At 62.1% G+C, this 25,302-nt stretch overlaps 1 protein-coding gene across 1 annotated transcript in view; it reads left to right on the top strand.

Annotated features, from left to right (window-relative positions):
* The window catches only part of SLC7A5 (solute carrier family 7 member 5), a 33,135-nt gene extending 7,833 nt beyond the window's left edge, over positions 1 to 25,302 (top strand). The window contains exons 2-10 of the mRNA XM_036833818.1: positions 6,911 to 7,036; positions 16,632 to 16,737; positions 17,189 to 17,233; positions 17,624 to 17,747; positions 18,214 to 18,317; positions 18,703 to 18,799; positions 19,358 to 19,507; positions 21,003 to 21,180; positions 22,256 to 25,302. Of these exons, the coding sequence (XP_036689713.1) occupies positions 6,911 to 7,036; positions 16,632 to 16,737; positions 17,189 to 17,233; positions 17,624 to 17,747; positions 18,214 to 18,317; positions 18,703 to 18,799; positions 19,358 to 19,507; positions 21,003 to 21,180; positions 22,256 to 22,311 (986 nt within the window). The 3' untranslated portion in view covers positions 22,312 to 25,302. The remainder of the gene's footprint in view (positions 1 to 6,910; positions 7,037 to 16,631; positions 16,738 to 17,188; positions 17,234 to 17,623; positions 17,748 to 18,213; positions 18,318 to 18,702; positions 18,800 to 19,357; positions 19,508 to 21,002; positions 21,181 to 22,255) is intronic.

The following is a 25,302-nucleotide window of genomic DNA, read 5'->3' as shown; positions in this document are numbered from 1 at the left end:
CGTGGCATGTGGGATCTTCCCAGGCTAGGGATTGAACCCGTGTCCCCTGCCTTGGCAGGCAGACTCCCAACCACTGCGCCACCAGGGAAGTCCTGGTGTGTTTTGAAATGAAGTGTCAGCCCTGTTCCTGATATGTGCTGAGACCCCCACCACCAAGCAGGGGGAGCTCTGTGGCCAGGCGTCACCCAGCCCCAGTTAAAAATGGAAAACGTGAAACACGTTCCAGGGCTGGTCGCATTTGAAAATGTGACTCCGCCTGTTAGCGATTCTTTTTTGCGGGAAATCAGTGGCTCGACAAGGGCGGGGTGTTTGAGGGGCATCGTCCCAGCTGGACTGAGGTTTCGCGTCCGTTTGCTCCTGCGGCCGCTGCCTCTCTGTGCGGAGATCAGACACTGGAATTGGAGCCCTTGGTCCCACCTGAGCAGCCCCTGCCCCTGAGAATTCCTTCATTTTCTTTCAGTCTTCCAGACTCTCTGGAGGCTCCGATCTGGAGTGGCCGGTGGTGGGGTCCTGGGTGGGCCAGGAGCCGGACTGTCACCCTGAGTGGGCTCTGTTTTTGAGCGCGCCTGGAAGCGAGGTCGCCTTCTCAGATGTTTGGGGTACAGTTGGGTCCTGTGCGTGCACTCTCTTAGAGCCAGTAAAGGTGAATTACACGTCGTGAAGTCACCCACTGGTTCTCCCTGAACCGTCAGAAATGCAGGTTCTCGGGCCTGCCCAGTCAGGTGCTCTGGGTTGCGGGGACCTGTTTTACGAGGTCCTCAGGGACTCTGATACGCTCCGGGGTGGGAGACCTATCTGTTATTAGGAGGCAGCAGAGTTAGGGCAGGAAGGGAAGATGCTGGGTGGGGGAGGCACAGGCCTTCCTGGGGGCCGGGCCTGGGATGGAGGGGGCTCTCCTCAAGCCCAGTGGATAGCTGGGTGTCCAGGACCAGAGCAGAGGGCCCGATGCACCGAGCACCCACTGTGAGCCCTGGGTCCCCGTGTGCTGGGCGGATTTGGACAGTAGAGTAAAGGCAGGACAAGAACGCCAGAGCGACTGGATGCTTTGTCGGTGGTCACCCCCGCTGCTGGCCACTCTCCCAGCCACCTGGGTCACGCAGCCCAGGGTTTCACTGGCCACAGTCGAGGAGCCTCGGCCCACCTGCAGCCAGGGCTCCGGGTCCAGGTGCCCAGCGAGTGCTGCTATTTGGCGGGTAGGGGCTCCGGGCGGCGGGTGGGCTGGCTGCCTGGGCCCAGGGCTCGTCCGGCCTCAGTCACAGGGGTCAGCTGCTGCCCCAAGAGACCGGGCTGGCCCGGCTTCCTGCAACACGCCCAGCCTGCCAGCCACTTCCTCTCCTGTCTCGGGGGCCGCCGGGGACCTGCCAGCAGAGCTGTGGGTAAAACGGTGCTCCTCTGCCTGGCATCTTGGCCCCTCTCACCTGTGTGGGGTGGCAGTTACTGCTGGGCCTCAGACTGTCTTTGCCTCGAGTATTGGCCCTTTTTATTAAGCGTCCTAAAGCCACGTGCAGAAAGCACCTTTTTCAGAGACTCATTTGAGGACGCCACTGGCGGCTTAGTAGGACTCACTTGGTAGTGAGGTTCTAGGCTCTGGGGCTCTGACCCGTGGACGCTGCATGAAACCCAAGTGATACCTGCACTCCCCTTTCCATCCTGGGGGGACGGTCCCTACAGACACTGGGCCAGGGACGAGGGAGGGTCCACGGCTGCGACCCCATCAGAGACGTGGGGACAGTAGATGGGTTTTCTGACGAGTCGGGGGCCAGCCATTCCCCAGATGCTTTGGTTTCAGATGGTTCTGTTGGCCTCGGTCATGACCTTGTCTGGTGTGTTTGTCCTCGAGTCAGCGGAGGGGGTGAGGGTGAGGGGACCCCCGGGAGTGCCGAGGGCACTGAGTGATGGAGAGCATGCGGCAGGTGCTCATACTTTGCCCTTGTTGCCAGGATTGTTGAAGATTTTGTTACCGGCATGCACAAAATCCAGGGACAGCCCTGGTCACTGGGCCTGATAAATCCCATCAGGGTGTTACCCTCTGTCAGAGAGGGAAATGGATTTGGGTGTGTGGTTTTTTTTTGTTTTTTTTTTTTTAACTTTAAAAATTTTTTATTTTATTTTCGAGTATAGTTGATTAACAATGTTGTGTTAGTTTCAGGTGTACAGCAAAGTGATTCAGTTATACACGTATCTATTCTTTTTCAAATGCTTTTCCCGTTTAGGTTGTTACAGAATATTGAGCAGAGGGGCTTCCCTGGTGGTCCAGTGGTTAAGACTCCGTGCTTCCAATGCAGGGGGTGCAGGTTCGGGGAACTAAGATTTGGGTGTGTTTTTTGTATTCTGTTTTGTTTTGTTTCGGTGTTTTTAAATGAAAACAGGCCCCCTTGCATTTCAAGCCCTCCCTTGCGAGTGAGCCAGCCAGCCGGCTGCGCAGCGTGTACCGGGGGCTGGGAGGCTGGCCCGCAGCGGCTGACAGCTGACAGCAGCCTATGTGTGAAGAGTTATCATCGGGAGGTGGACCCTGGGGCCTGGAGAGTGAGATAACCGGTCGGTCAGGCCGGGGTGAGAGGTCACGCCAGGCGAGGCTGGGCGGGAGCCTTTGGGAGCTGCTCAGATAAGCGCCCTCCCAGAGGCTGGTGGCACCCATACGCTGGTGGGCGGAGCAGTGCCAGTTTCCCCGCCAGCCACCCTGTGCTCAGGGTCTGGGAGGGTCCCGGAGGCGCTACCCAAGGGGGTCCTGAGAAATAACAGATGGGGGAGCTGCCGTGCGTCCCCGAGCCCGTGGGCCAGCCCCTGTCCTCGGCCCGGGTGGCCCCCTGGGCACGTGTGGCCCTTGTGGTCTGCAGACAGGACTCTGAACTCAAGCCACCTGGTCGGCCAGGCCGCAGCTGGAGTTGGCGCTCATGGCCCGGCTCTATAAGTGTGACCAGCTGTCCCCAGGGCCACGGGGTGAGAGCAGCCCAGGAGGCCAGCCAAGGGGTTCTCCCTCCCCCACTGGGCAGCACTTCCTGCTGCCTCGGACACGAGGGTGGGGTACAGGTGGAGCCCCTGGGGTGGGGGGGGTGGACCAGGGTGTGAGTGCGAGTTCGTGGGTCCGTTGGCAGAGGGACGGTGACCTTGCAGAGGGTGGCGGGCCCTCCAGCACAGCCCCGGGGCCCCTGGCTCACTTGCGAGGTTGAGCTGGGGCGCCCCTGCAGGCCAGCCGGGTGGCGTGTCACAGCAGGACGAGGGCAGGACAGGCACAGCCCTGAAGGGCGGGCTTCCTGCTTGGCCTGTGGGACCAGCCGCCAGGCCCCGCCTGCGCCCGCCTTCTGCCCACAGCCGGCTGCCACTCCTCTCCGGAGGCCGCCGGGCTCTATCTCCCGGCCCAGCTGTTGCGGGGTGCTTATCTGGGGGGTGCTGGCACGGGGAACCCCGACGGGGCCGGCTGCCAGCGGGGTGACCTCCCGCCAGTGTGCTGGCCTCACCCAGCAGCCCGCCTGCGGGTGCCCTGGCGTAGACTGCCCTCCCCCTGCCACGCAGCAGACCCTTGTGTGACACCCGGAGCGTCTCCTGTCCCTGTCACCCCCCTCCATCCTGCGGGTGTGGAAGCTGAGGCTCTGAAGAGTCAGGCACCTTGTCCGGGTGATGGGGCCTAAAACCAGTGTAGCCGAGAGGCGAATCCAGCCTCCCAGCACTGCTTTCCTTAAGGCTAAGAGGGCTTCCCTGGTGGCGCAGTGGTTGAGAATCTGCCTGCTAATGCAGGGGACACGAGTTCGAGCCCTGGTCTGGGAAGATCCCACATGCCGCGGAGCAGCTGGGCCCGTGAGCCACAATTACTGAGCCTGCGTGTCTGGAGCCCGTGCTCCGCAACAAGAGAGGCCGCAATAGTGAGAGGCCCGCGCACCGCGATGAAGAGTGGCTCCCACTTGCCACAACTAGAGAAAGCCCTCGCACAGAAACGAAGACCCAACATAGCCATAAATTTAAAATAAATAAATAAATAAATAAAAATTAAAAAAAAAAAAAAAAAAAAGGCTAAGAGACACGGGTCCTAGTGAATCCCCTTATTTACTTCAGATTCTACTTCATTTCAGAGTTTTTTAGAAAGGACGCTAGGGAGGTTAATAAAGCGTTTGTTTACTCATCAGCTGAAGTCAGTGGACATTAAAGTTTCAACATATGTTTCAGTTCTTCCTTCTATAAAAGAAGTGAATATTACAAAGTCCGCTTTGTTCTGGGATCCAGCCCGTTCCCCTCCCTACTGCAGACGGCCAGCCCGGCCTCGCCCGTCCACTCTCTGACACGGAGCTGAGCTCGTGGAGCAATACCCTCTGTCCACAGGGGCTCGGACGCCTGCCGGGGGGCTCCGCTCCGCACAGGCAGGGTGGCACCCTGTGTTCCTGAAGGGGAGGCCCTTGGGGCGGTAGAGGAGGGGCCCTGGGCCTCGGTCCGTCCCGCCCCCAGTGACCGCCGCCGTGGGACGGCCCTGGGGCCGGGCTCTGGGCCAGCCACACCCCCTTCCTGGATCCTCCGAGCCCTTATCTGTGAGGTGGGGAGAGGTGCCCCTGCTCCCCTGGGAGTGCAGACCCCAAATGGGGTGAGTCAAACCAGGTGAGTCTTGCAGCGGTGGCAGTGAGGGCAGCTGGGCGGGGCTGGCGGCGGGAAGAGCCACCTCCCCGTGTGTGGCTTGGCCACGGCTCTCCCCACTTCCTGCCCGGTATGAATGGAGGGGTGTGATGCAATCTGTCAGCCTCTTGGCGCATCCGGAAAGGAAGGCCTCAGGGCTGTCACATTCCCCATAATGTGCGACTGTCCCAGAAAAGCCCCCTCCCCGCCTTACTGTGCACAGGCTCCTTGGGGCCGGTGGTGGGAAAAAACCTGGGTTGCCCTCCAAGGCCCCCTCACCCTGGGTCCCAGCCACGTGGCAGGTCGCAGCAGCCTGGATGCCCAGGAGAAGGGAATTCCGCTGTTCAACCTCCTCCCCCGCCCCCGCCCCCGACCTGGCGGTGGGAGATCAGACGGGCCTCGGAGATCTGGGTCTGCCCCTAGCACCGTGTACAGGGGTCCTCTCTGAGCCTCTGTTTCCTCTTCTGTGCTGGGAATGGCAGTGCTGATGTACTTAATACGGGACAGCTGTCTCCGCATTGGTCCCGAGGGCCTGGACTGAGAGTGTGTCCACCCCAGGGCCACACGGTGAAGGTCACTGGTGCTGTTTGTCCCTTGCACACGTCGGCCCCCCGCATCTGAGCCCGGGCTCAGCTCCTGCTGCTGGAGATGGCTTCAGTGCTGTGACATGGATACTTTGTCCCCACATTCTCACGGCCTCGTGTAAGTCCCACCACCCTGAGGCAGCTCATTTTACCACGAGCCTCTGACAGGCGCGGACTCGGCCAGGGTCCCCACGAGTGAGGGCCACTCCAGGTCCAGGTCCATTTGTGACAGCTCTTTGCCTTCATGTCTGGTCTGGGAACATCTGAGGGTTTCAGCTTAGGAGTAGCAGCCAAAAGCAACGGGTTTTGAAACAGTTTTCAACCTGAACTTTCTGAGGGCATAGCAAACAGTCTTGGTCAGCCGCTGCATCAGCCAGGCTTAGAGCAACAAAGAGAAAGTGACAGGGGAGGGTGGTATTTGGGTATCAGTTAATTTCCGGAAGAGATAAGCGTGGGCGGGGTGCAGTGTGGGCCCGCTGTCCTAACCAGAGCTCAGGGGGCCATTTCCTGTTTTTCTTACACCTGAACTGTCAGGTCTCATGTAGTTAATTAGCCTGGATTTATTTCTTTGCGGCCTTTCTCTCACATTGTAAAAGTACATGTAATTGATTTAGCTGGGAAGAAGCCACGTGGCATCTGCCAGCCCAGGGTTGGTTCTGTCTGGAGCAGAAGCCGGGTGCAGACTTTCTCACCCACCGCAGCCCTTGGGAAAAGCCGGTGTGTGCGGGGCATGGTGGACAGACGCCCTTCCCTTGGGTGCAGGCTGTGCTGGTTAATGTTTGACCGCCAGCCTGCCGAGAATAAAAGGCCCCACTTGTGCCCCGGCCACCTCCCTGGGTAGCTGGCGTCAGCAGTGGCGTGGGCACCGGAGCGCTGGCCTCACGGCGTGCGTGTTTCCACGTGGGACTCGGCGGAGAGGTAGGACTCAGAGTAGGAAGGCACGGGTGTGGAGTGTTGGTTAGTTGCCTTTGTTTTAATCTAATTTTGTTTTGTGGTGAGTTTGCAGAGTGGCTGCTCGCGAGGTCCCTGAACACTAAGCGCTGCCTCCACCTCTGCTCAGGACGTGGAGGGGTCTCCCTGGGGTCCCAGGCGGGGCCTGCGTATGTCGGCGCATTTGGGGAGCCTGGCTTAGCTGCCCCCCCGTGTCCCCCCCCCTCCCCGTGGTGGTGACTGGCGTGGAGTTTGGGTCTTTAGTATCTGCTGTGACACCAGCCGCAAGAGCTGGTGCTTGTTTGCTCTTCTCACCACTGGGACCCTGGGCTGTGCATCTCCTTCAGCCCCTGTGGACCCGCCCCCCCCCCCCCCGCCGAGCTTGTCAGGCTGACGCTGCGCCCCCTGTGTCCCTGTGGGATCCTACGAGGACCCTCTGAAGAGAGGGTTCCCACCTTGAGAAGTTCGGGTGCCTGTGGGAGAGCCTGACACTTGTGCTAAAGTGTCAGGTGGGAGCAGCAAGGTGACTGAGCACCCCCCCCCCGCACCGAGATGGCAGCTTGTGCGTTCAACCTGCTCTGAGCGCAGCGCCCTCCTCGAGGGCTCCTGCGGGAGGGACTCAGGTGGCGGTGGGGTGTTGAAATTCATTCATTAGGACAAAAAGGCCTTTTTGGCAGCCTGGGGGGCACCTGGGCTCACAGCTCTCTCTCAGCCTGTGACTTCGGGGCTGGGGTTCTCCCCGCCGGCCCCTCTGCCCGCGTTTCCGCGGGACTCACTCGCTGCCCCTGTCTCCACAGTACTGCTCACGACCGTCAACTGTTACAGCGTGAAGGCCGCCACCCGCGTCCAGGACGCCTTCGCCGCGGCCAAACTCCTGGCGCTGGCCTTGATCATCCTACTCGGCTTCATCCAGATCGGGAAGGGTGAGTGCAGCCCCTGGGGTTTCCCGGCTGTCCCGGGAGGCCCTGCTGAGCCTGGGGGGTGTGCGGGGAGGGGGAGGGGTCCCCATCTCTGAGCGCCTGGCCCCAGATCCACCGCCTTAGCTAACGGGTGTCACTGGAGTCGGCGTGTCACGCGGTCCCAGGAGAAGCACTGACGCTGAGTTAGGCGGGCTGAACGTCACCCGGCGGGTCGTCCGTCCCAGAGCAGCGGGAGAAATGGGTCCGCCACACAGAGGCCGCTGTCCTGCCCGCACGGGGCGGGCATGGTGGTGACCGGGGTGGGCGGTGGTTCGTGGGGAGAGCTTGGCGACGTGCCTGCTGCATTAGGAGCACGGCCGAGAGGTGCTGTTGCCAGTGCGCTGGATCTTCCACACGGGAACGTGCCCCCAGCCCCCAGCAGGGTCCCCATGCCCTGTGGATGGCTGCCCGCCATGCCGACCCCTCCCATGATGGGCACCGACGCAGCGGCGTTTGGTGGCAGTGTGTCTTCCTGCTGGGCCGCATTCTCGTGAGTGTGCCGCCAAGTTTATGCTGTGGGCGGATGGAGTCTCCCCGTTTCTGGCTACTGAGAGGGATGCTGTCGGGAACATTCTCGGGGTGTCTTTTGGTGAACGGAGGTACTGGCTTCTCCAGGACGGCTGGATGGCAGGCCACGATAGCCCTCTGCGTGGCTGCCACAGATCTGTGGTCTCGTAGGGGCTGAGGTCACCGTAAGGACACAGAGTAACACCACCCCCACCCCCGTAGCCCCGTGTGTCGGGGAGCGGGGAGACCAGCCTCTGTGTCGCCTGGCTTCCTGGGATCTCAGGTTCCAGCATCTTCCTAAAGACAAGACTTTGTCTGGAGGACGCTGGCCAGGCTGGGTTCTGGGTACCAGGAGTGCTGACGGGAGCACTAAGGGAGCTGAGGGACCCCCTGCCGTGGAGAGCTTATAGGTGGAAACCAGTGGGTAGGAGGAAAAATCCATCCTGCGCCCACCAGACAGTCTAGCTGGGAAGCACGTCAATGTCGTTTGAAGAGGACTTGCTGGTGAAGGTTTTGCTTGGCTGGTGTGATTAGATACAGGCTGATGAAGAATGTAGGGGGCCCGGAGTTTTGTAAAAACAAATTTCAGCAGGGATAGCAAAGAGCCTTTGTTCAGCTTGAATACATAACGTGTTTATAATTCTATTGCCATCGAAAATGTCCTCCCCCAAAGCCATTCCTTTCTGAACCTGGGAGGCACTGCAGTATCTGCAAAATTCCTGTCCGCTGGTTTCCCTCTCAGATGGATGCCCTCCCTTGTAGAGGACACTTTGTGAAAACAACCCTTTCCCCACGAGAGTCACCTGACTTCCCCCTTGGGCGGCTGCCCCAAGGATCCCATGCTGAATGTTGGCAGAAGGGCCGGGACCCCTCTGGCAGGGGCTCAGCGTGATGGTGCCCAGATTGGCCACGAGCCACGATGCATCTGGGGGACATGACCCGCATCTCACAGACCGGCCCACGCGCCGTCTCTGTCCTTTACCAGTGCCTGGCCCCGCCTGGCCTGCCTGGCGCCCAGAGGGGCCTGGGGGCTGCAGAAGGGGCTGGGGCGTGGGGCCCGGCAGGTCCAGGTTCCAGGCCTCTGTGGCCTTGGCCTTGTCGCCAGTGAGACTCATGGGCAGGCCTGCCCAGCTTCCTGTCCTCCTTCACCGGAACTTTCTGAGGCCCCGGGTGTGGCTCTGTGCTGAGACCCGGTTGAGGACTCGGCCCTGCCGTCTAGGGCTCGCGCTGTGTCTGGTGTGCGGACATCAGACACGTGTGCAGGAGACTCGCAGGTGGGCAGGCAGGGCTCGTCCCTGAGCAGGAGGGCCCTTCTGAGGGCCAGAGGGCCGGCTGGATGAAGGCTCAGAGTTGGTGTGACCGGGGCTGGCTCTGCAGGGCCCGGGAGGGGCTCAGGTGGCCCCGAGGCCGGGGGGGTCATGCATGCGGGGCCTGGCACCACGCGAGGCCTCTGGATTTTCCCTCAGCCTTCTCAGGAGGGGGGCACTGAAATCAGGCCGGCCTTTCAGATCCCAGTGGCCACGAAGTGTGGGTGGGGGAGGCTTGGCCACGGGCGGCCACAGAGAAGCAGGCCCAGCGCGTGGTGTGGAGGGGAGCCCCAAGGACCAGGGCTGATTGACAACGGTGGGCAGAGGGCACTTCGTGCCCGCTTTTGTCCTTTTACTTCTGTCTGTTGGCCCTTTACCTACAACACCCAGCAGGCCCACGGCCCAAGGTCAGGCCGTTCCAAGACCGGAGGGTGGGAGTGGGGAAGGCTCGTCCCTTGAGCCCCGGCCCCTCCTGGAGGACACACAATGGGACCGTTGTGGTCTTGCTGGGCTGTGTCCTCCGGTGGGCGGGTCCCCGGCGTCTTCTGGAGCGTTTGGAGCAGCTGGCGTCACCCTGCAGATAAAGGGTGCCCCCTGGGGGAGCTCACGGGAGGGGGAACCTGCAGGCCCGGCCCCGGGCCCTGGCCTCCGTGGCAGCTCCTGAGAGATTACCTGGCGCTGAGACATGGGCCCCTGTGTCCAGGAGACCTGGGCGTGGAGGTTCCTGGACCCTGTGCTGATCATATGTGCCCGGGCACTGCCATGGAGTGACCTAGGGCAGGGGTGGCAGGGGTCCACCTGGGCCGAAGGGGGTCCTGGCAGTGGGGAGGCCCCGGTGGAGCTGTGAAGGCCAGCGTGCCCCCAGGGCTGGGACTCGGCTGGGAGTCACTTGACAGTGAGTGTTTAGTTCTTAGGTTAGTGGGTCCCCAGGGCGCAGAGCAGTGGTGGCCTGACCCTGCCCGGCTTGTAGCAGGGTCGGGGTCCAATCAAGACCCCACCAGGCCTGTGATGATGGGCACTGTGTGTGGGGACGAGAGCTCCCTCGAGGGACGGCCCACCCTGCGTCCCGTCCCAGGGTGGTGTCCGGAGCTGGTGGAGAAGGCCCTGGGCAGCCCAGCCAGGTGGCCAGAGCACTGGGGGGCAGGGAGGAGACCCTCGTCCTGGGGGGGTCTGGGTCTCAGCAGGGCCCTTCGCCTGCTGGAGCCTGGGTGTCCTCATGTGTGAAGTGGCCACAGCAGCCGCAGCAGCCCCAGGCCTTGGTGGCCGCCTGAAACTGCCTTCAGGGTGTGGGCAGGCAGCTCGGGCAGCCTGTGAACAGGGCTGCTGTCCTCACAGGGAGGGGAGACATTTGGGGGGCTCCCGGGCTCGGCCTCCCCTAGTGCAGGACTTAGGGTACCTGTGATGGAGGCCGTCTCAGAGGGGCTCAGGGTCATGCCAGGACCGCAGGATGCTGTAATGGGGCCACGTGGCTGGGGTTCAGTTCTCCCCATGGTCACCTGTGCCCCAGGAGACAGGGGCGGGGCCAAGGGGGAGGGCGGGCCGGTCCGCTCCTCACCGAATGCCCGGAGCAGCAGTTCACGTGGCAGACACGGGCACCCCTCGGCCACCGTGGGAGGACTTTGACGCGGGTGGCTCTTTCCTCTGGGTGCTCTTTGTTCTTAATTGAGACCTTTCCGTCGGCCTGCGTGGCTCTGTGCAGATTCCGAGTCCAGAGTCATCACAGATCGGAAGTCACATGCTTTGCTTGTGCCACCCTCGGGGATGAAATCAAAGGCCTGGAAGTTGGCTCTCTCCCCCTGCCGACCTTGCTCACCCGTGCCCGGGGTGGTCAGCTGCTCTGACGGGGCCGCAGCAGGACGGAGGCGGCAGCCACACAGCCCTGTGCTGGACACACTTAGTGCCCAGGGGTCTCTGCAGCCTGTGCAGCGCAGAGAGGGTCCTTTGAGGCCTGAAGCTGATCTTGAGGTCCCGGGGCAGCTCCTCCAGTTTAAAAGACGGGCGACACCGGAGACAGATGCTGGCCACGGTGAATGGGCACCATCACCACCCGCCCCGAGGCAGAGCAGAGAATAGGCACCAGACACCGTGTGCTCAGCCCGGGGTGGGGAGACGGGAGAGAGGGACCCGCGGCAAGCCAGCTGTGGGGTGCAGCCTCCCAAGGGTGCCTGGTCTCTGGGTGGAGCAGGAGACCCGCTAAGGGCAGGGGTCATACAGAGCTGATCTCAGATGGGGCTTAGTCCCACGGCCAAGCCACCTGCTCGCTTGGCCCGTGATGGTGAGGCGGGATCCAAGGCCACGGCTGTTGCATGTCCTGATCATGACTTCATCACTGTGAAGGCACAGTGGAGACAGGGAGTGTCCTGGGGCAGCCGCAGCGCAGGACACAGGCCAGGGGCTTAGAACAACAGCAGTTACCCCCTCACAGTCTTGGGGCTGGCAGTCCAGAATCAGGGCCGAGCTCCCTCTGAAACCTGGAGGGAGCAGCCTCCCTGCCTCTTCCAGCTCCAGTGGTTCCCGGGCTCGTGGCTGCATCACTCTGCCTCTGTCCTCATGTGGCCCCCGTGTCTCTGTGTCTTATAAGGACGCCCTTGGGGAATTAGGGCCCACCCTAGTCCACGGTCTCAGCCTTGAGATCCTTGCCTTGATTACATCTGCAAAGATCCTTTTCCAGAACAGGTCACCTTCTGAGGTTCCAGGGGGACATGAACACTGGGGGGACCCTGTTCAGTGTGCTCCATCACATACACGACCATTATGTGGAAGCCCAGAGGGTTAAGGAGGGACCAGGTGGAAGGTTCCTGCACAGTGGACAACCCCCCACCCTGGTTTGGGAAATGACTTTCTCACAGTCGTCGTCACCGTCCTGGGAGGAGTGCCCATGGGCAGTGGCAGGAGGGAAAGCACTGGGCAGGGCGCGGCCTGGTCACCCTGAGGCTCTGGGATTTTTCCAGCTTGCCCCCAGCTGCCATCTCCAGACTGGGCATTGACAGACTGCGGGTTCCCGTGCCCGGGCCCAGGCCAAGCCCTGGTGAGTGTGACATAAGCCCAGCGGGATCTTGGGGGGGACGCAGACATCATGAGGAGCCCTTGTCCTCTGATTCAGAGAGGCTGGCACATCCCCCGGGGCTCCTGGTCCTGTCCCCATGTGCACAGCTCCTCTGAGAGTGGGGTGCCCTGCGCCCCCGGGTCGAGGGTTGCCATGGCTCTGTCTGCATGACGCAGGGGTCTGGGCTGCTTTCCCTGAAATCGGCTCCCTGGGGCCTTGTGAACACTCCCACCCCGGTCACCCTGGTTCCCGAGGCTGCCAGAGGGCCCAGGATGTGGCTCTGCTCTAGCTTTCACCTTCCCGTGGCCCTCTGAGACGAGCAGACCCTATGAAGCGGCCTCGGGGCCTGCCTGCACCGCGGGTGAGCCCAGGGGCGGGACCCACCCCAGGTGGCACCACCTTCTGGGTGAGCAGCAAGTTAGAGGCGGCTTTGGGGCCTGCCGAGAAGCCCCAGAGACGGGGTGGCCCAGGGGACTCCGTTAAACTGTGGGTCCTGGGGTTCCCACACCCCCGGCCCCTGCGGGAGGGCCTGCGCTCCCCCATCTGTCCATCGTGATGACTTTCCTGCCTGCCTGCCTTCTGTGGGCCTGGGGGCCCCATGAGGACAGAGCCGGAGTGGGGAGCTCGGCGGTCATGGGCGGGGGCGGGGTGTTAATGAGGTCATCCATCCCATGTCTGGCCGGCACCTGGAGCTCTGTGCTTTTAACAAAGATGGCATCCCGGTTTGGGGTCCGTGGGGGGGACGGCCAAGCACACGAGCCAGGCACCTGCCAGCACCGTCTATAGCGGGATCCCGCCGGCACTGTCTGTTGTGGTGGCCGTCTCGTGTGTTGCCGGGTGTTCACGTCACCCAGACTCCACCCACGGGATGACGCCCCCAGCCGTGACAATCCCAAGTGTCTCCCATCACCGCATGTCCCCTGGTTGCTGGGGCCGGTGGGTGGCTGAGACCACCACGCGGGGTCTGGGATCTGGGCTGATCTGCCCTCCCAGGGGGGTTTCCTTGTGTGTCCCCTGCAGTGGCCGCCAGGCACCGAGCGGCTGCGGACACACATCATTCCATGAGGGTGTGGCTGCCTCCCTTGCTTCTTGCTGCTCTGGAGACTGCCAGGCGGGTGCCGCGCACGCCCCCCCAGCTCTCCAGACCTCTGCAGGCCCACCTGCTCTGAGGGATCCAGCCCCAACAGGATGCCCGGGTGGCGCGGGCAGGCGGAGCCGCTGTCCCCGGGCGGGCTCCCCTGAGCCGTGCCTGTCCTGGGGGTCCCGGGGCCAAGTGCCGCGCAGAGCCAGCAGGCCCGGCGCCCGTGGAGAGGAGGGCAGAGCTCGGCCAGCGTTTGGTCGGGTGCCCGGCCAGGCTGCGGGTCTGATCCAGGTGGCCCTCCAGCTCAGACGGAGGCTGGACAGACCCAGGAGTTCTGCCGAGGGGGCCCACGTGTGCACCCAATCCGGGCGGCTGGCTGTCGGCAGGAGGGAGGTGACAGGGAGGGGCTGCACAGAGGGACTTGCAGTGGCGGATCAGGGCCCAAAGCAGCCAAATTCCTGGCGGAGCTCCCCCTCAACCTCCCCCCACCGTGCCAGGAGAGAAGCAGGGGGTGTGCTGGCCTCTGTGCACCTGGATGCCCACTTTCCTCCAGGGGATTCGGGTGCTTTGTAGACAGGGAATGAGGCCCCGGATAGCCAAGAGAGCTCCCAGCAGGATGGCCCGGCCACACCTGTCCTACCGAGGCCCCCAGTGGAGCCCATGAGAGTCTTCAGTCTGCGTTGGGGCCAGAGCAGCTAGTATTTTTTTGGGGTTTCAGAGGCTGCAAAGTCACTCTGTAAATCCAGGAAGTAACCGTTCTGCATCAGGAATTCCATCCACTGTCTCAGGGCGATGACGCGTTTACGTCAGGACTCCGAGCTGTTAGCCCAGAGCCCCTTGATGAAAACATAGAGGCTTCCCAGGCCTCAGGGCTGAAAACGGTGGTTCTGTAACCCCAGCCTGTATTTCAAGCCTTGAATTTTATTCTCAGCAAGAGCATAGGCCGTACTCCTGCATAGCCGTGTCTCTAGCCCACACGTGCACGTGCGTGTATCCATGGTGCGTGCACGTGCACCCACGTGTGTACAGTGTCACTAGTTCAGGATCGTGCTTGAGGTGGGAGCCAGGGTTTTTTTAATAAATTTATTTATCTTTGGCTGCGTTGGGTTTTCATTGCTGTGTGCGGGCTTTCTTTTAGCTGTGGCGAGCGGGGGCTACTCTTCGTTGCGGTGCGCGGGCTTCTCATTGCGGTGGCTCCTCTTGTTGCGGAGCACGGGCTCTAGGCGTGCAGGCTTCAGTAGTTGTGGCTCCCGGCCTCTAGAGCTCAGGCTCAGTAGTTGTGGCGCACGGGCTTAGTTGCTCCGCGGCATGTGGGATCTTCCCGGACCAGGGCTCGAACCCGTGTCCCCTGCATTGGCAGGCGGATTCTTAACCACTGAACCACCAGGGAAGTCCTGGGAGCCAGTTTTAATGGCTGCACCAAGATCTATCTTCCAGCGTATGCGAAAAGCAGTTCCCCTTGAAGCATAAGCAGGAGATCGAAGTATGTCCTGATGGGGAAATGGTGCAGATTGAGGAGAAAATCACAAGTGCATTACTTGTAAGGAGCCCTTGCTGTGAAAGGCCTTTAGTGTTACAGAAGTAGTTTTAAGACCCTGACTGGCAGCAGCAACACCCTGTGGGGGTGCGGGGTCTTCTGGAGACCTGGGCTAGCGGGAGCAGTCGGGGGGCTCCCCCAGACTCTCGGGAGCGGCGGGGTGCTCAGGATGCCGGACCCGGGTCCCTGGGCAGGTGGCCTGAGCCTCAGATGCCCCTCCCCCTCCTCACAGATGTAAAGGAAGGCACATTCCAGAACATTCCATGGGGAGCAGCCAGGCTCTGGGTGCTGTGCTGAGGTGCCCTGTCCTGAGCCGGCTCTCTGCACTGCCCCCGCCCACCAGCCTGCTGACCACCCTGTGACCAGGCGGTCTCAGGACCCGGGCCTCCAACACAGATCCACGTGTGGGTGGCAGGCTGGGTGCGGTGCCAGCCTCCCTGGAGCCTTTTCTCATCACGAGACCGTGGCCTCATCTGGGGAGCGGAAGGGACCTCCTGCGTCCCAAGTCCTTCTCCCAGCTCAGGCCTGAGCACAGCTGCAGGGCCGAGTGCAGGCATCCAGAGCGCCGGGACCCAGAAAGGAGCCTGGGGTCCCTCCCCTCCCCCCGCGGTGTTTGCCAGAGGAAATCGGTGCTGCCTTGAAGTGCAGGCTTTGACTGGGTAGAACGACGGGGTTTTATGGGAGCCTCCCTGCCGTGGGTCTGCTTTTCGCCCTCCTCATACCATCACCCTGTTGTGTTCCTGGGGTGACCAAGGCCATCGCCCTTGTGGAAGGCGTGGCGTCCTCCATCCCCCCATCCCCCGAGGGACCTGCAGATCCTCCAGCCATGGGCGGCAGTGACCCATGTAGCAGCCCCGGGGTCACATCTCAGCCTGGTCCCTCGGGTCCTGGACCACGTGCTTCTCAGCAGGACGGGGCACAGACCCTCACATCCGGAGCCATGGGGCCCGTGTCACGGCCGCACCCAGAGCCGGGGAGCCAGGAACTAAAACCCTGTGGAGTCTGGCCGACCCCCTGCCCGTGTCTGTCGACACCTGGCTGTCAGGCTGGTCCTTCCTTATGGAGCGAGTCTTTCTGGGCCTGGGTGTTATGGGGCCATTTCACAGATGGTGTAACAGCCTCAGAAAGGGCCAGACACTGTCCTAGTAGCCAGGGACCCTTCTAAGGCCCCCATGTTTCACGCCTACCATACTGGGTTGAGTGGTGGCCCCCAAAACATGTTCAATGGAATCGGTGGATGTGGCCTTATTTAGGAAAAGGGTCTCTATAGGTGTAATTAAGGAAAGAATGGAGCTGAGATCATCCTGGGTTGGGGGGCCCTAAGTCCAATGACAGGTGTCCTTTTGGGACACACAAGAGGAGCCACAGCAGAGGTGCCAGTGAAGGCAGGGGCAGAGGTTGGAGCGATATGGCCACAAGCCCAGGACGCCTGCGGCCGTTCAGGGTGGAAACGGTCAGCAGAGAAGCTGACCCTCTTGTGTCCAAGAGCCCAGTACGTCCATCTGGGTTAGGGAACAGAGCTGAGCCCACCGTCCCTCACCAGCTGCAGCCCCTTGGGTGCAGCCGCGTCCTGGGGTGGGTCCAGGTCGTCTTCGGGAGCTCGTGTGCGCAGACGAGAAGTCTGGCTTACACTTAGCAGCTCTGGGCTCCCAGGGGGAGAGTGGAGACGCAGCCCAGGTGCCCTGACTGGACCGCATCTCGGGGTCTGCAGGGAGCGTCCTCTGAGGCGCCCAGCGCGCTGCAGCCCAGGCAAGGCAGACCCACCCCGGTGCCCGCCCGTCCCAGGCATCCTGTCCCTCAGGCACAGATGGGCGCTGGGTGTCCACCCGGCCGGGGGTCTGCAGAGCTGCCCTCCCCCTCTTGAATGGGCGGGACCAGGGGCCACAGACCTAGCAGAACCGAGTTCACCCTACCTGCCTGCCGCGGCCCCTGGGAGTCTAGTGGCTCACAGGTGCACTTAATCTGTTGCATTTTTGTCTATTACTGTATTTTGATCCAGGAACGTTTCGGAACTTGCGGCTTGGCCTCTGTGCCGCGATCCCTAACCCAGAATCCCTATCTGTCTGTTTGGCCCCTGCCAGGTAACGTGTCCAATCTGGACCCCAAGTCCTCGTTTGAAGGCACCAAAGTGGACGTGGGGAACATTGTGCTGGCGCTGTACAGCGGCCTCTTTGCCTACGGGGGATGGTAGGTTCTAGAACATCTGGGCCCTGGGACACACGTGCTGGGCCCCAAAGTGTCCAGAAGTCCATACCTCTCGGCCATCCACGGGTGATTCTACGGGGCAGGGGCAGGAAACCCCGTGCTTCCCGAGGAGGCACAGAGGGGCCCTCATAGCAGTGCTGTTCTCGGCTCGTGTCCTGCCCCCGAGAACGGGGCCCCGAGATAAACCTCTGCTGACACCTCGGGACCGGTGCTGCTTCCCAGGGGGGACGGCGCTGGGGAGGGGCAGGACCATCGCCATCTCAGGAGGCGCCCCCATGCCCCCAGCTGCTCACCAGGAGGGACCTGGGGGTGTGGGCGTCCCCTCTCCACTGGCCCAGGGCAACCAGGACGGACTCCCCATGGAACCTGCATTCTTTCTTTCCGATGACTGCGGGAGGAACGTATAATAAAAAGTTTGCTCTCTCAATTCTAGGAATTACTTGAATTTTGTCACAGAGGAGATGATTAATCCCTACAGGTATGTATGTGAACAGAGACGCGTGTTTTTATCATTTTCACATGAGAGAAGGAAGAATCCTGGTTCTGTCCAAGAGCCCATCCTTGGGCTCAGCCCAGCCCCCGACAAAAGCAGTGCACGGCCTTCCGGGAGGGCCCCTGGGGTCAGGATCATGGGGGCCGTGTGATCTGGAAGAAGGTTCGTCCTCAGAATGGGCAGGAAACACATTTCACAGATGGGGGCGTGCAGGCCGGCAGGGTTGAGTCGCTGGCCCAGGTTTGCACAGCTGCCCTGCCCCAAGCGCCACCTTCCAGCCACTTGCTGGTCACGTGCCGCTTCCCCCACAGCGAGGGATGGGCCCGGCCCCGTCCTGGGCTTCATTTTGGTGATGTGCCCGCCCGGTCCTTGCAGAAACCTGCCCCTGGCCATCATCATCTCCCTCCCCATCGTCACCCTGGTGTACGTGCTGACGAACCTGGCCTACTTCACCACGCTGTCCCCTGAGCAGATGCTCACGTCGGAGGCCGTGGCCGTGGTAAGATGCCACCTGCCGCTCAGAGCCGGCCGCGGCCCTCCGAGCCCACGATGAGGAGCGGGCCGGGCCCCTCGTCTGCACACGGCGCTCCTACTCAGAGGGGTTGAGCTCGTGCTTTACCGAGCCTGCCAGCGGGTGCAGGGCGCTGGCTGTATGTGGGGACCACGGGGGGCTTTAGCAGCGCTGGTGCCCAGGCCACCCTGGACAGTTTTAAGTTCGCACGTCTGTGGTGGTCCCAGTGACGGTCGCTCTTAGAGCCGAGGGGCTGAGTCCATTACGGACCTCCAGCCCCACCTCAGAGGCCTGTCCCGCCTTCCGAATAAATACTGAGCCCTCGGGGAGGGGACTGTGTGGGGGCCAGCCCGGGGGTGGGGGGCGGCGAGGAGCATGCGGAGGGGCCACGCGGACGGCCAGGTGGGGCAGTCGGGGCGTCACGGGGCAGGGCTCACGCTCAGCGTCCGTCTAGGACTTCGGGAACTACCACCTGGGCGTCATGTCCTGGATCATCCCCGTCTTCGTGGGTCTGTCCTGCTTTGGCTCCGTCAACGGGTCCCTCTTCACGTCTTCCAGGTGAGCCCGGCCAGGGCCGCCCTCGGTCCCTCAGGCTCTGGCGGCAGAGCGGTGGAGCCGCTACACGTGGCTTTCTCATGTGCGCTCGGAGAGTTCTGTTTTTTGTTACTTTGAGTAATAACATAGCTGTCAAAACATTCAAGTGACACAGAAATAACCCACGTTCCTGCCCAGAGGTGACACAACTGCTGTGTCCATCCAGGCTCTCTCGTGGGTTCATGTCAACCCTGCGGGGGGCTGGAGGTGACAGGGCCCCTTGCCAGCTGGGTCCGTGAGGGACACCGAGGCCCACGGCAGGGAGCCCAGCCCTCAGCAGAGGCCCCCTCCGCGCCCCACCTGCCTGGGTCCCTCGGCCGAGGCCGACCGCCTTCCCCTCTGTCCGCAGGCTGTTCTTCGTGGGGGCCAGGGAGGGCCACCTGCCCTCCATCCTCTCCATGATCCACCCGCGGCTGCTGACGCCCGTGCCCTCGCTCGTGTTCACGGTGAGTCCCCGCCCTCGTGGGGCGGGGGTCACTGGCAGGGCGAGGTGGAGGGTGGGCGTGTCCCTCGGGGATTCATGTCCCTCGGGGATTGTCGGGGGCTCTGCAGAGGGAGTCCGGGGAGCGGCCACACCGTCCCAGCTCTGCCTAGTGTCACCAGGCTGTGGACCGGAGGCCGGCGGGGAGATGCAGACGGGCTATATCGCAAAGTGTTTCTCCACATTCTGCTCTTCGCCACACGCTCCCCTGAACTCTAAAGGGCGCTGGATAGTTTTTTGTTTCTCGTTCCAAAATTAATACGTGGTGGTTATAAAAAAAAAGAGAGAGAAACAAGAAGCAAAAACAACCTGGAGGCATGTGAAGCCAAACCTCCCCCCCCAGGGTAGCGTGTGGCCTCTGACCCCTCCTTGAAATCCGTCAGCGCTTTCCTTTGCCGTGAGGGTCTGCGTGTCCCACAGACCACATGTTCCTTTAAGACGGGAGTGGGCACGTGCGGGCAGCCCGCCCGCCGGTTGTGTCCCGCCGCCGGCAGTGGCTCACGGCCCGTCCCTGTGCTTGCAGTGCCTCATGACCCTGCTGTACGCCTTCTCCAAAGACATATTCTCCGTCATCAACTTCTTCAGCTTCTTCAACTGGCTCTGTGTGGCCCTGGCCATCATTGGGATGATCTGGCTCCGCTACCAGAAGCCAGATCTGGAGCGGCCCATCAAGGTGAGGGTCCGCGCGGTCCCCACGCGTGCCCGGGCAGCCAGCGTCCCTGGGTGGGCCTCCGTCCCCTCTGCACACCGGGGCTCAGGGCGCCCTTCTCCAAGGGCCCTGGGGAGAACCAAGCAGATCAGTGCGTGAACAGCTTCTGATCTAGACGGGGGCCTTGAGTTCTGTTGATGACTGTTTGATTCTAGGTGCTGGGGTTCATCAAAGGACACGATAGACAACCCCCCCCCAGCCCCTAATCCTCCTAGAGCTTATCTTCTAGCGAAAGGAGAGGAGCAGAAGTAAGAAGCTTGCAGCACGGGGCGGCCGGGGTGGCCAGGAGCAGACTGCACGTGGGCGGAGGGGAGGGGCCCCACCTTGTCTGGGGAGGGGCGTGTGTCCTGACTTTGCCCCTGAGTGAATGGAGGCTTTTCGGGACCAGGCTGCCCACCGTGCCCCCGGCCTGAGGTCGACTCTCTGTGTCCTCATAAACTCAGTACTGGGCGCAGCTGCCCGAGGGCGACCTCGTTTCTCCAAAAAGGGGGTCACAGCCCTGCTGGGGAGGCCTGGTGAGCACGTCAGCTGTGCCCCCGGCAGTCGTGTCGGAGTGAGAGGGCAGAGCCCGTGGCGTGGCGGCTGGCGACCGGCAGCTCCTGCCCCTCCTTCAGTCCTGGTGGCGTGTGGCCAGCAGCTGGCACCTGTCCACGGGCCCCTTGCCCACCTTGCCCACCGAGCAGTCCTGCAGTGCCAGCCAGGACGGACCCTCGCTCAGCCCGGGGTCTCTTGCCAAGGTGTAGGCAGAGGGCGGGTTCCGGGTGTGGGCAGGCCGCCTGGCAGGAGGCACGGTGGGTGCAGACGGGACAAGTGTCCCTGGGGCCTTGGCTGCGCTGTGGGTGCCCCTGTGGCGCCTCTTCCGGGCCCTGTGTGGGCGGGGCTGTCTGCCAGGCAGCCCCGCAGCCTGTGGTCCAGTCCATCCGCAAGGACTCTGAGGAGGTGGGCGCCCCTTGCCTATTAGCGGGTGGCCGCGGCCTTCCCAGAGGCATTGCCCCAACCCCGGGAGAGCGTGGTGAGGGGCGGGGCCAGGGTCCCACCCTGTGATGTGGGAAGCCTGGTTGGTCCAGCTCACCCGCCAGCACCAGCTGGGCTTTGGGTAATTACCGCCCAGCGCCGGCTGCTGAGGTGGGTGAACGGAGAACAAGGTGGGGTCCCGGTTCTCAAGAGGCCAGCACGACTCAGGGGAACCTCGGGGCCTACTAAACCCTAGAGACGCGGCACGGCAAGTGTGGCAGCCCGGGGGGGTCGGGCCCTTTTGGATCCGGAAGGATCAGCTGGGCGCAGGTCTGTCCGGGGTGGGGGGGGGGGTCCGTGGGAGGGGCTGGGTGGGCCCAAGGGCGAGGCCGGCTCTGGCGGGGCCACAGGGAGGACGCCGTTCCCCCAGGGGTGGCCAGGACACGACAGGTGTAGGACAGGAGGAGACGTCCAGCGCCCGGTGTCAGCTGCATCCCCTCCCCAGGTTCACCTGGCCCTCCCGGTGCTGTTCATCCTGGCCTGCCTGTTCCTGATCGCCGTCTCCTTTTGGAAGACCCCCGTGGAGTGCGGCATCGGCTTCACCATCATCCTCAGTGGCCTGCCTGTCTACTTCCTCGGGGTCTGGTGGAGAAACAAGCCCAAGTGGCTGCTCCAGGGCATCTGTGAGTACCTCGCCCCGGCCGGACCTCCTCCACCCGCCCTGGGGTCTGCCCCGCCCACCTGGCCGTGCTGCCCTGACCTTACCGCACTGGCCCGGAGCGACACGCGGCAGGCGGGGGTCGGGGTCGGGACGTGTGAGGCCCTGGCCGAGCAGACCGAGCTGGGCGTGTCTGGTGGTGACCTAGCCTGCATATTTCAGGGTAAGGCGCTCAGCTGCACACCAGCTAATCTCAGAACAAGGGATTCCAGAAAACCAGGCTGCTCTTGCCAAGTAACGAAATCCCCGTCTGCCGCCAGCTTAAACCCAGCCGGCTGAGGAGAGAAAACAGGATCTGCGCTGTGGCCACAGGGCTCATTTACAAGCCTGGTTCAGCACCCTGTGCTGAGACCGCTGTTAGTGTGACAGGCTCCTGCATGGGCTTCAAAATCCCCAGGGTAGCCGTCCCAGAATTCTGATGGGCACCTGCCCGGGGCCCAGGACACTGTCCGTCATTTTGCTGGAACTTTGCCTCCAGCCCGGACTGTAGTCCCTGTTAAAGAGCTGTCAGAACACACCAAGGGCCTAGAGCAGGGCCCCTCCGTTCTGAAATCGCCCCCTAGTGATGCCCGCGAAGGCTCTGTGGGTGATGGGCTCACCTGGGCGCCAGCACACCCGCCTGCTCCAGCCCCTCTGAGGACCGCGGTGGGCATGCTGGCTGCCGGTCCCGGAAGTCTGCCAGGCGGTGGCCCAGGTGTGGTGTCACAGCCCTCCAGCAGCGGGGCCACCATCTAGTTAACGTCTCTCCATGGTCCTGGGGTCTGAACCGGGATGAGGGGTGGAGCCAGCACCCGCCTGTTGCCATGATCCTTGGCGTCACCTCCCTGAGTAACGTAACTCTCAGGAGGCCTGCGGGTGCGGTGTGCGCACGGGCACACACACAAATTGGGAGGTTCCACATAAATTTCTGGCTTTCTGGCTTCTCTTACAACCTTGGGACGCATCACGACGGGGCGCGGTGAGCCCACGTCCCTCGCTGCCCTGACCCCCCAGGCACGGGACCACAGGACCCCCGAGTAACTCCGCTCTTCTCCTGGCAGTTTCCACGACGGTCCTTTGCCAGAAGCTCATGCATGTGGTTCCCCAGGAGACGTAAGCGACAAGATCTGAGAAGCTGCCGGAAAGAAAACGCAGAGATTGTTTTAAACCACCCACCCCTTAGAAAGCGACTCTGGTCCCATCATCCAGGCAGCTCAGCTGGGGGCCCCCACTGTCCCTCCCCCGGGGTGGCGGCCGGGCCACTGTGAACCCTGGTACGAATTCAGTCCCAGAAGACGGATGTCTGTGGATACCTCTCAAGCGTGGAGGCGGGAACGTTGGACCGAGGAGGCTGCGGGCTTCCTGCCGAATCGGGCCTTCTCCCTTCTCACCTTTGTGTATTTGTACTTTTTTTTAACTTTATTTTATTTTTTTTGGCCGCACTGTGCGCCATGTCGGATCTTAGTTCCCCGAGCAGGGATCGAACCTGTGCCCCCTCCATTGGGAGCACCGAGTCTTAACCACTGGACCGCCAGGGAAGTCCCTTTATTATTTTTGTTTTAACTTAATCTTGGGTCGCGTCGACGCCACCAAGATGATTATTTTTTAAAGAAACGTGAGGGGGTCTTTTCTCCCCTAATGCCACCCGTAGCACGATGTGCCTCAGAGGGACCAGATCCTGTCGCCAGAGTCTGGCACGTCTCCGAGAATGGAGGGGTTCTGAGAACCCCCTGGCAGAGTTCCGGGCTCGGCCTCGCCCTCTGGACGGTGGCCTGGACACATGCGCTTCGGCTTTGCCGTTTCTCTGTTATTGTAGATGTAGTGACTTTTGTGAAACTAACCCACGTGCTCACGTCTCGTTGCCTTAAAGACCTGCGCTAGCTCCCTTCCCAACCCCCAAAAAGAAAGAACATCTCAATGACAGGCTTGTAGAAGGAAAGGCCTTGGGCTGATCAACAGTGGTGCCCTGGTGCCTGCCGCGGGCAGGGGGATCCGAGCGGAAGTCGGGGGCAGCTGGGAGACGCCGGACCTCCCACCGGGACGTGCAGATCGGGGCCAGTTTTGGGGCGAGACCCTGTCACTCAGGACAGCTTTGGGCTCCTGACTGTACATCCCTCCCTGGACGCCAGCCTGAGCAAAGGCCAGAGGATTCCGGCAGCTCCTAGGTGGGCAAGTGGGCAGTGCTGTCTCAGGTCTGTTCTGCATCGGTTTTGGAGCCAAGCTCTAGCCCGTTCAAAGCTTCACAGTTGAAATCTGGAAGCAGACGCCGTGACCCCTCCTGGGCTTCTCCTCTGTGTTCCCGCAAGGCAGCTCTCCCGGGCCTCGAGGGCTGGACAGCAGCCCTGCCAGCTATCTGGGGCTGGCTCTCCGCTCCTGGCCGAGGCACTGCTGTCCCCTCCCCTGTCACCTGTCCCAGGCTCGGGGAGCTGGAGTCCAGCCCTCAGCACTCTGACTGCACCTGCTCCGGAGGCCACCTGACTCTCAGGCGGTCTGGCTCCCGCTGAGACCAGCATGGCACACCCACCCTCCCCTCCGGAGAGGCTGTGCTCGCAGGCTTTTATTTTTGTGGTTCCCATAGCATTTTCCCCAGGGGAGGCAGCCGAGGCCCAGAAGCTCCTCTGGCCTGGCCACCGGCTGGCTTTGCTGTGCTGTCACCATCCACAGAGTCAGCTTGGGGAGCGGCGTCACCCAAGGTCAGATCGGCTCCCTCCAGGCCCTTCTGAGGCGCTGGCGGCTCTGCCTTGGCCTCTGCCCCCTGACCTTCCCACCAGGGGGAGGGTGAGCCTAGCTCTCGGGCACTGAGCCTCACTGCTCAGCCGTAGCCGTTCCCCAGGGGCCACGTGAGCGCCGAGTGGCCAGTCCATCCACTGCCACCCACCTGGGCTCCGGGGCCCCGCGTGGTCCGACGGGCCCAGAGAGACCTGACAAGCAGCTTGTTGCGGGGGGCCAGGCTGGGCATTGAGGCTGAAACAGAGGTGGCCACGTGTCCACCCCTCCCTCTTCATGCTGGTCAGGAGACCCCTGCCCACCTGTAGCTCCTGACATGTGAGGACCGACGTCCACAGAAGTCTCCTCACCAACTCAATTGTCCCGGGGCTGTAATCCACGCCTCTAGGGGCCCAGCTCAACGTCTGAAGGCAGAATGTCACCCAGGAAGTCAGAGGCCTGATTTTAGACTTTCTGTCTTGGGGCCTCAGTTTTCTCACCTGTAAATGGGGGCCACAGCTGCTGTACCACCTGCCTGGTGGGATTGTGCCCCTTCAGGAGGAGACCGTGGCCGTCGTAGCCACCGCAGCCCCTCGCACAGGTGGCGGGCAGGATGGTGCCTGGGGTGCACTGCCCACTGCCTTTCCGCGGTGGTCCAGCAACCTCTGAGCAGATTTTGACCTCTTCCCTCCAGGGTGTCGGGACGACACTTAGGACGCATCGTGGTCAGACCACTGGCTCTAGATGTGACCTGGCAGAGTGCAGGGAGCCAGGTGTCCCTGTCCAGACTGCAGTGGCCTTCCCACCATGTGCATCTTGGGGAAGTGGGGTGGTGCCACCCCTGCAGGAGTGACGGGGTCCCTTTATGCACTGCAAGGTCAGAGGTAGTTCTGAAGCGTGGCTCTCCCCAGCATGTGGGAAGGCAGGTTGGGGGGCCCAGGCTGTGATTCTTGGGGCTGTGGGGTCCCGTGCAGCCCAGGGCCCCGCCCCTGCCCGCCCCTTAGAAGGCAGGCGTGTCTGTGTTCTGGGGCAGAGACTCCGCTCCATCTGACCACACTACTGACAAGTGTCCTGAGCGTTCACCTTTGTGGGTTATTTTTTTTTAAGCCAAATTTTGGCGTAACGTGTGCAGCCGTTGTGCTTTGTTCCATCCTCATGTCTCGCTAGTGTAAGGGGTGCTGTCGGCACAGTGTTTATTTATTGTGGGAGCGGCGTACAGCCCTGCTCTGCGGGTCCCCGCCACGCCAGCCGCCCGCCACGATGTCGCGCAGTGACGTGTGTGTGACTTCACGCCTCTCTCTCCTGCTAACCGCTAACCTGTTACACGCTTGGCTGGTTCGACATGGGGAGTTCTGTGTTTTGTGAGCGGTTTTTGTTTTTAAAGAAGAATTATAAGCACTGC

Source organism: Balaenoptera musculus, chromosome 19 (assembly GCF_009873245.2).
Source record: "Balaenoptera musculus isolate JJ_BM4_2016_0621 chromosome 19, mBalMus1.pri.v3, whole genome shotgun sequence".
NCBI classification, from domain to species: domain Eukaryota; kingdom Metazoa; phylum Chordata; class Mammalia; order Artiodactyla; family Balaenopteridae; genus Balaenoptera; species Balaenoptera musculus.
Note: the sequence above shows the minus strand (reverse complement) of the source record. Positions and strands in the feature narration are given on the sequence as shown.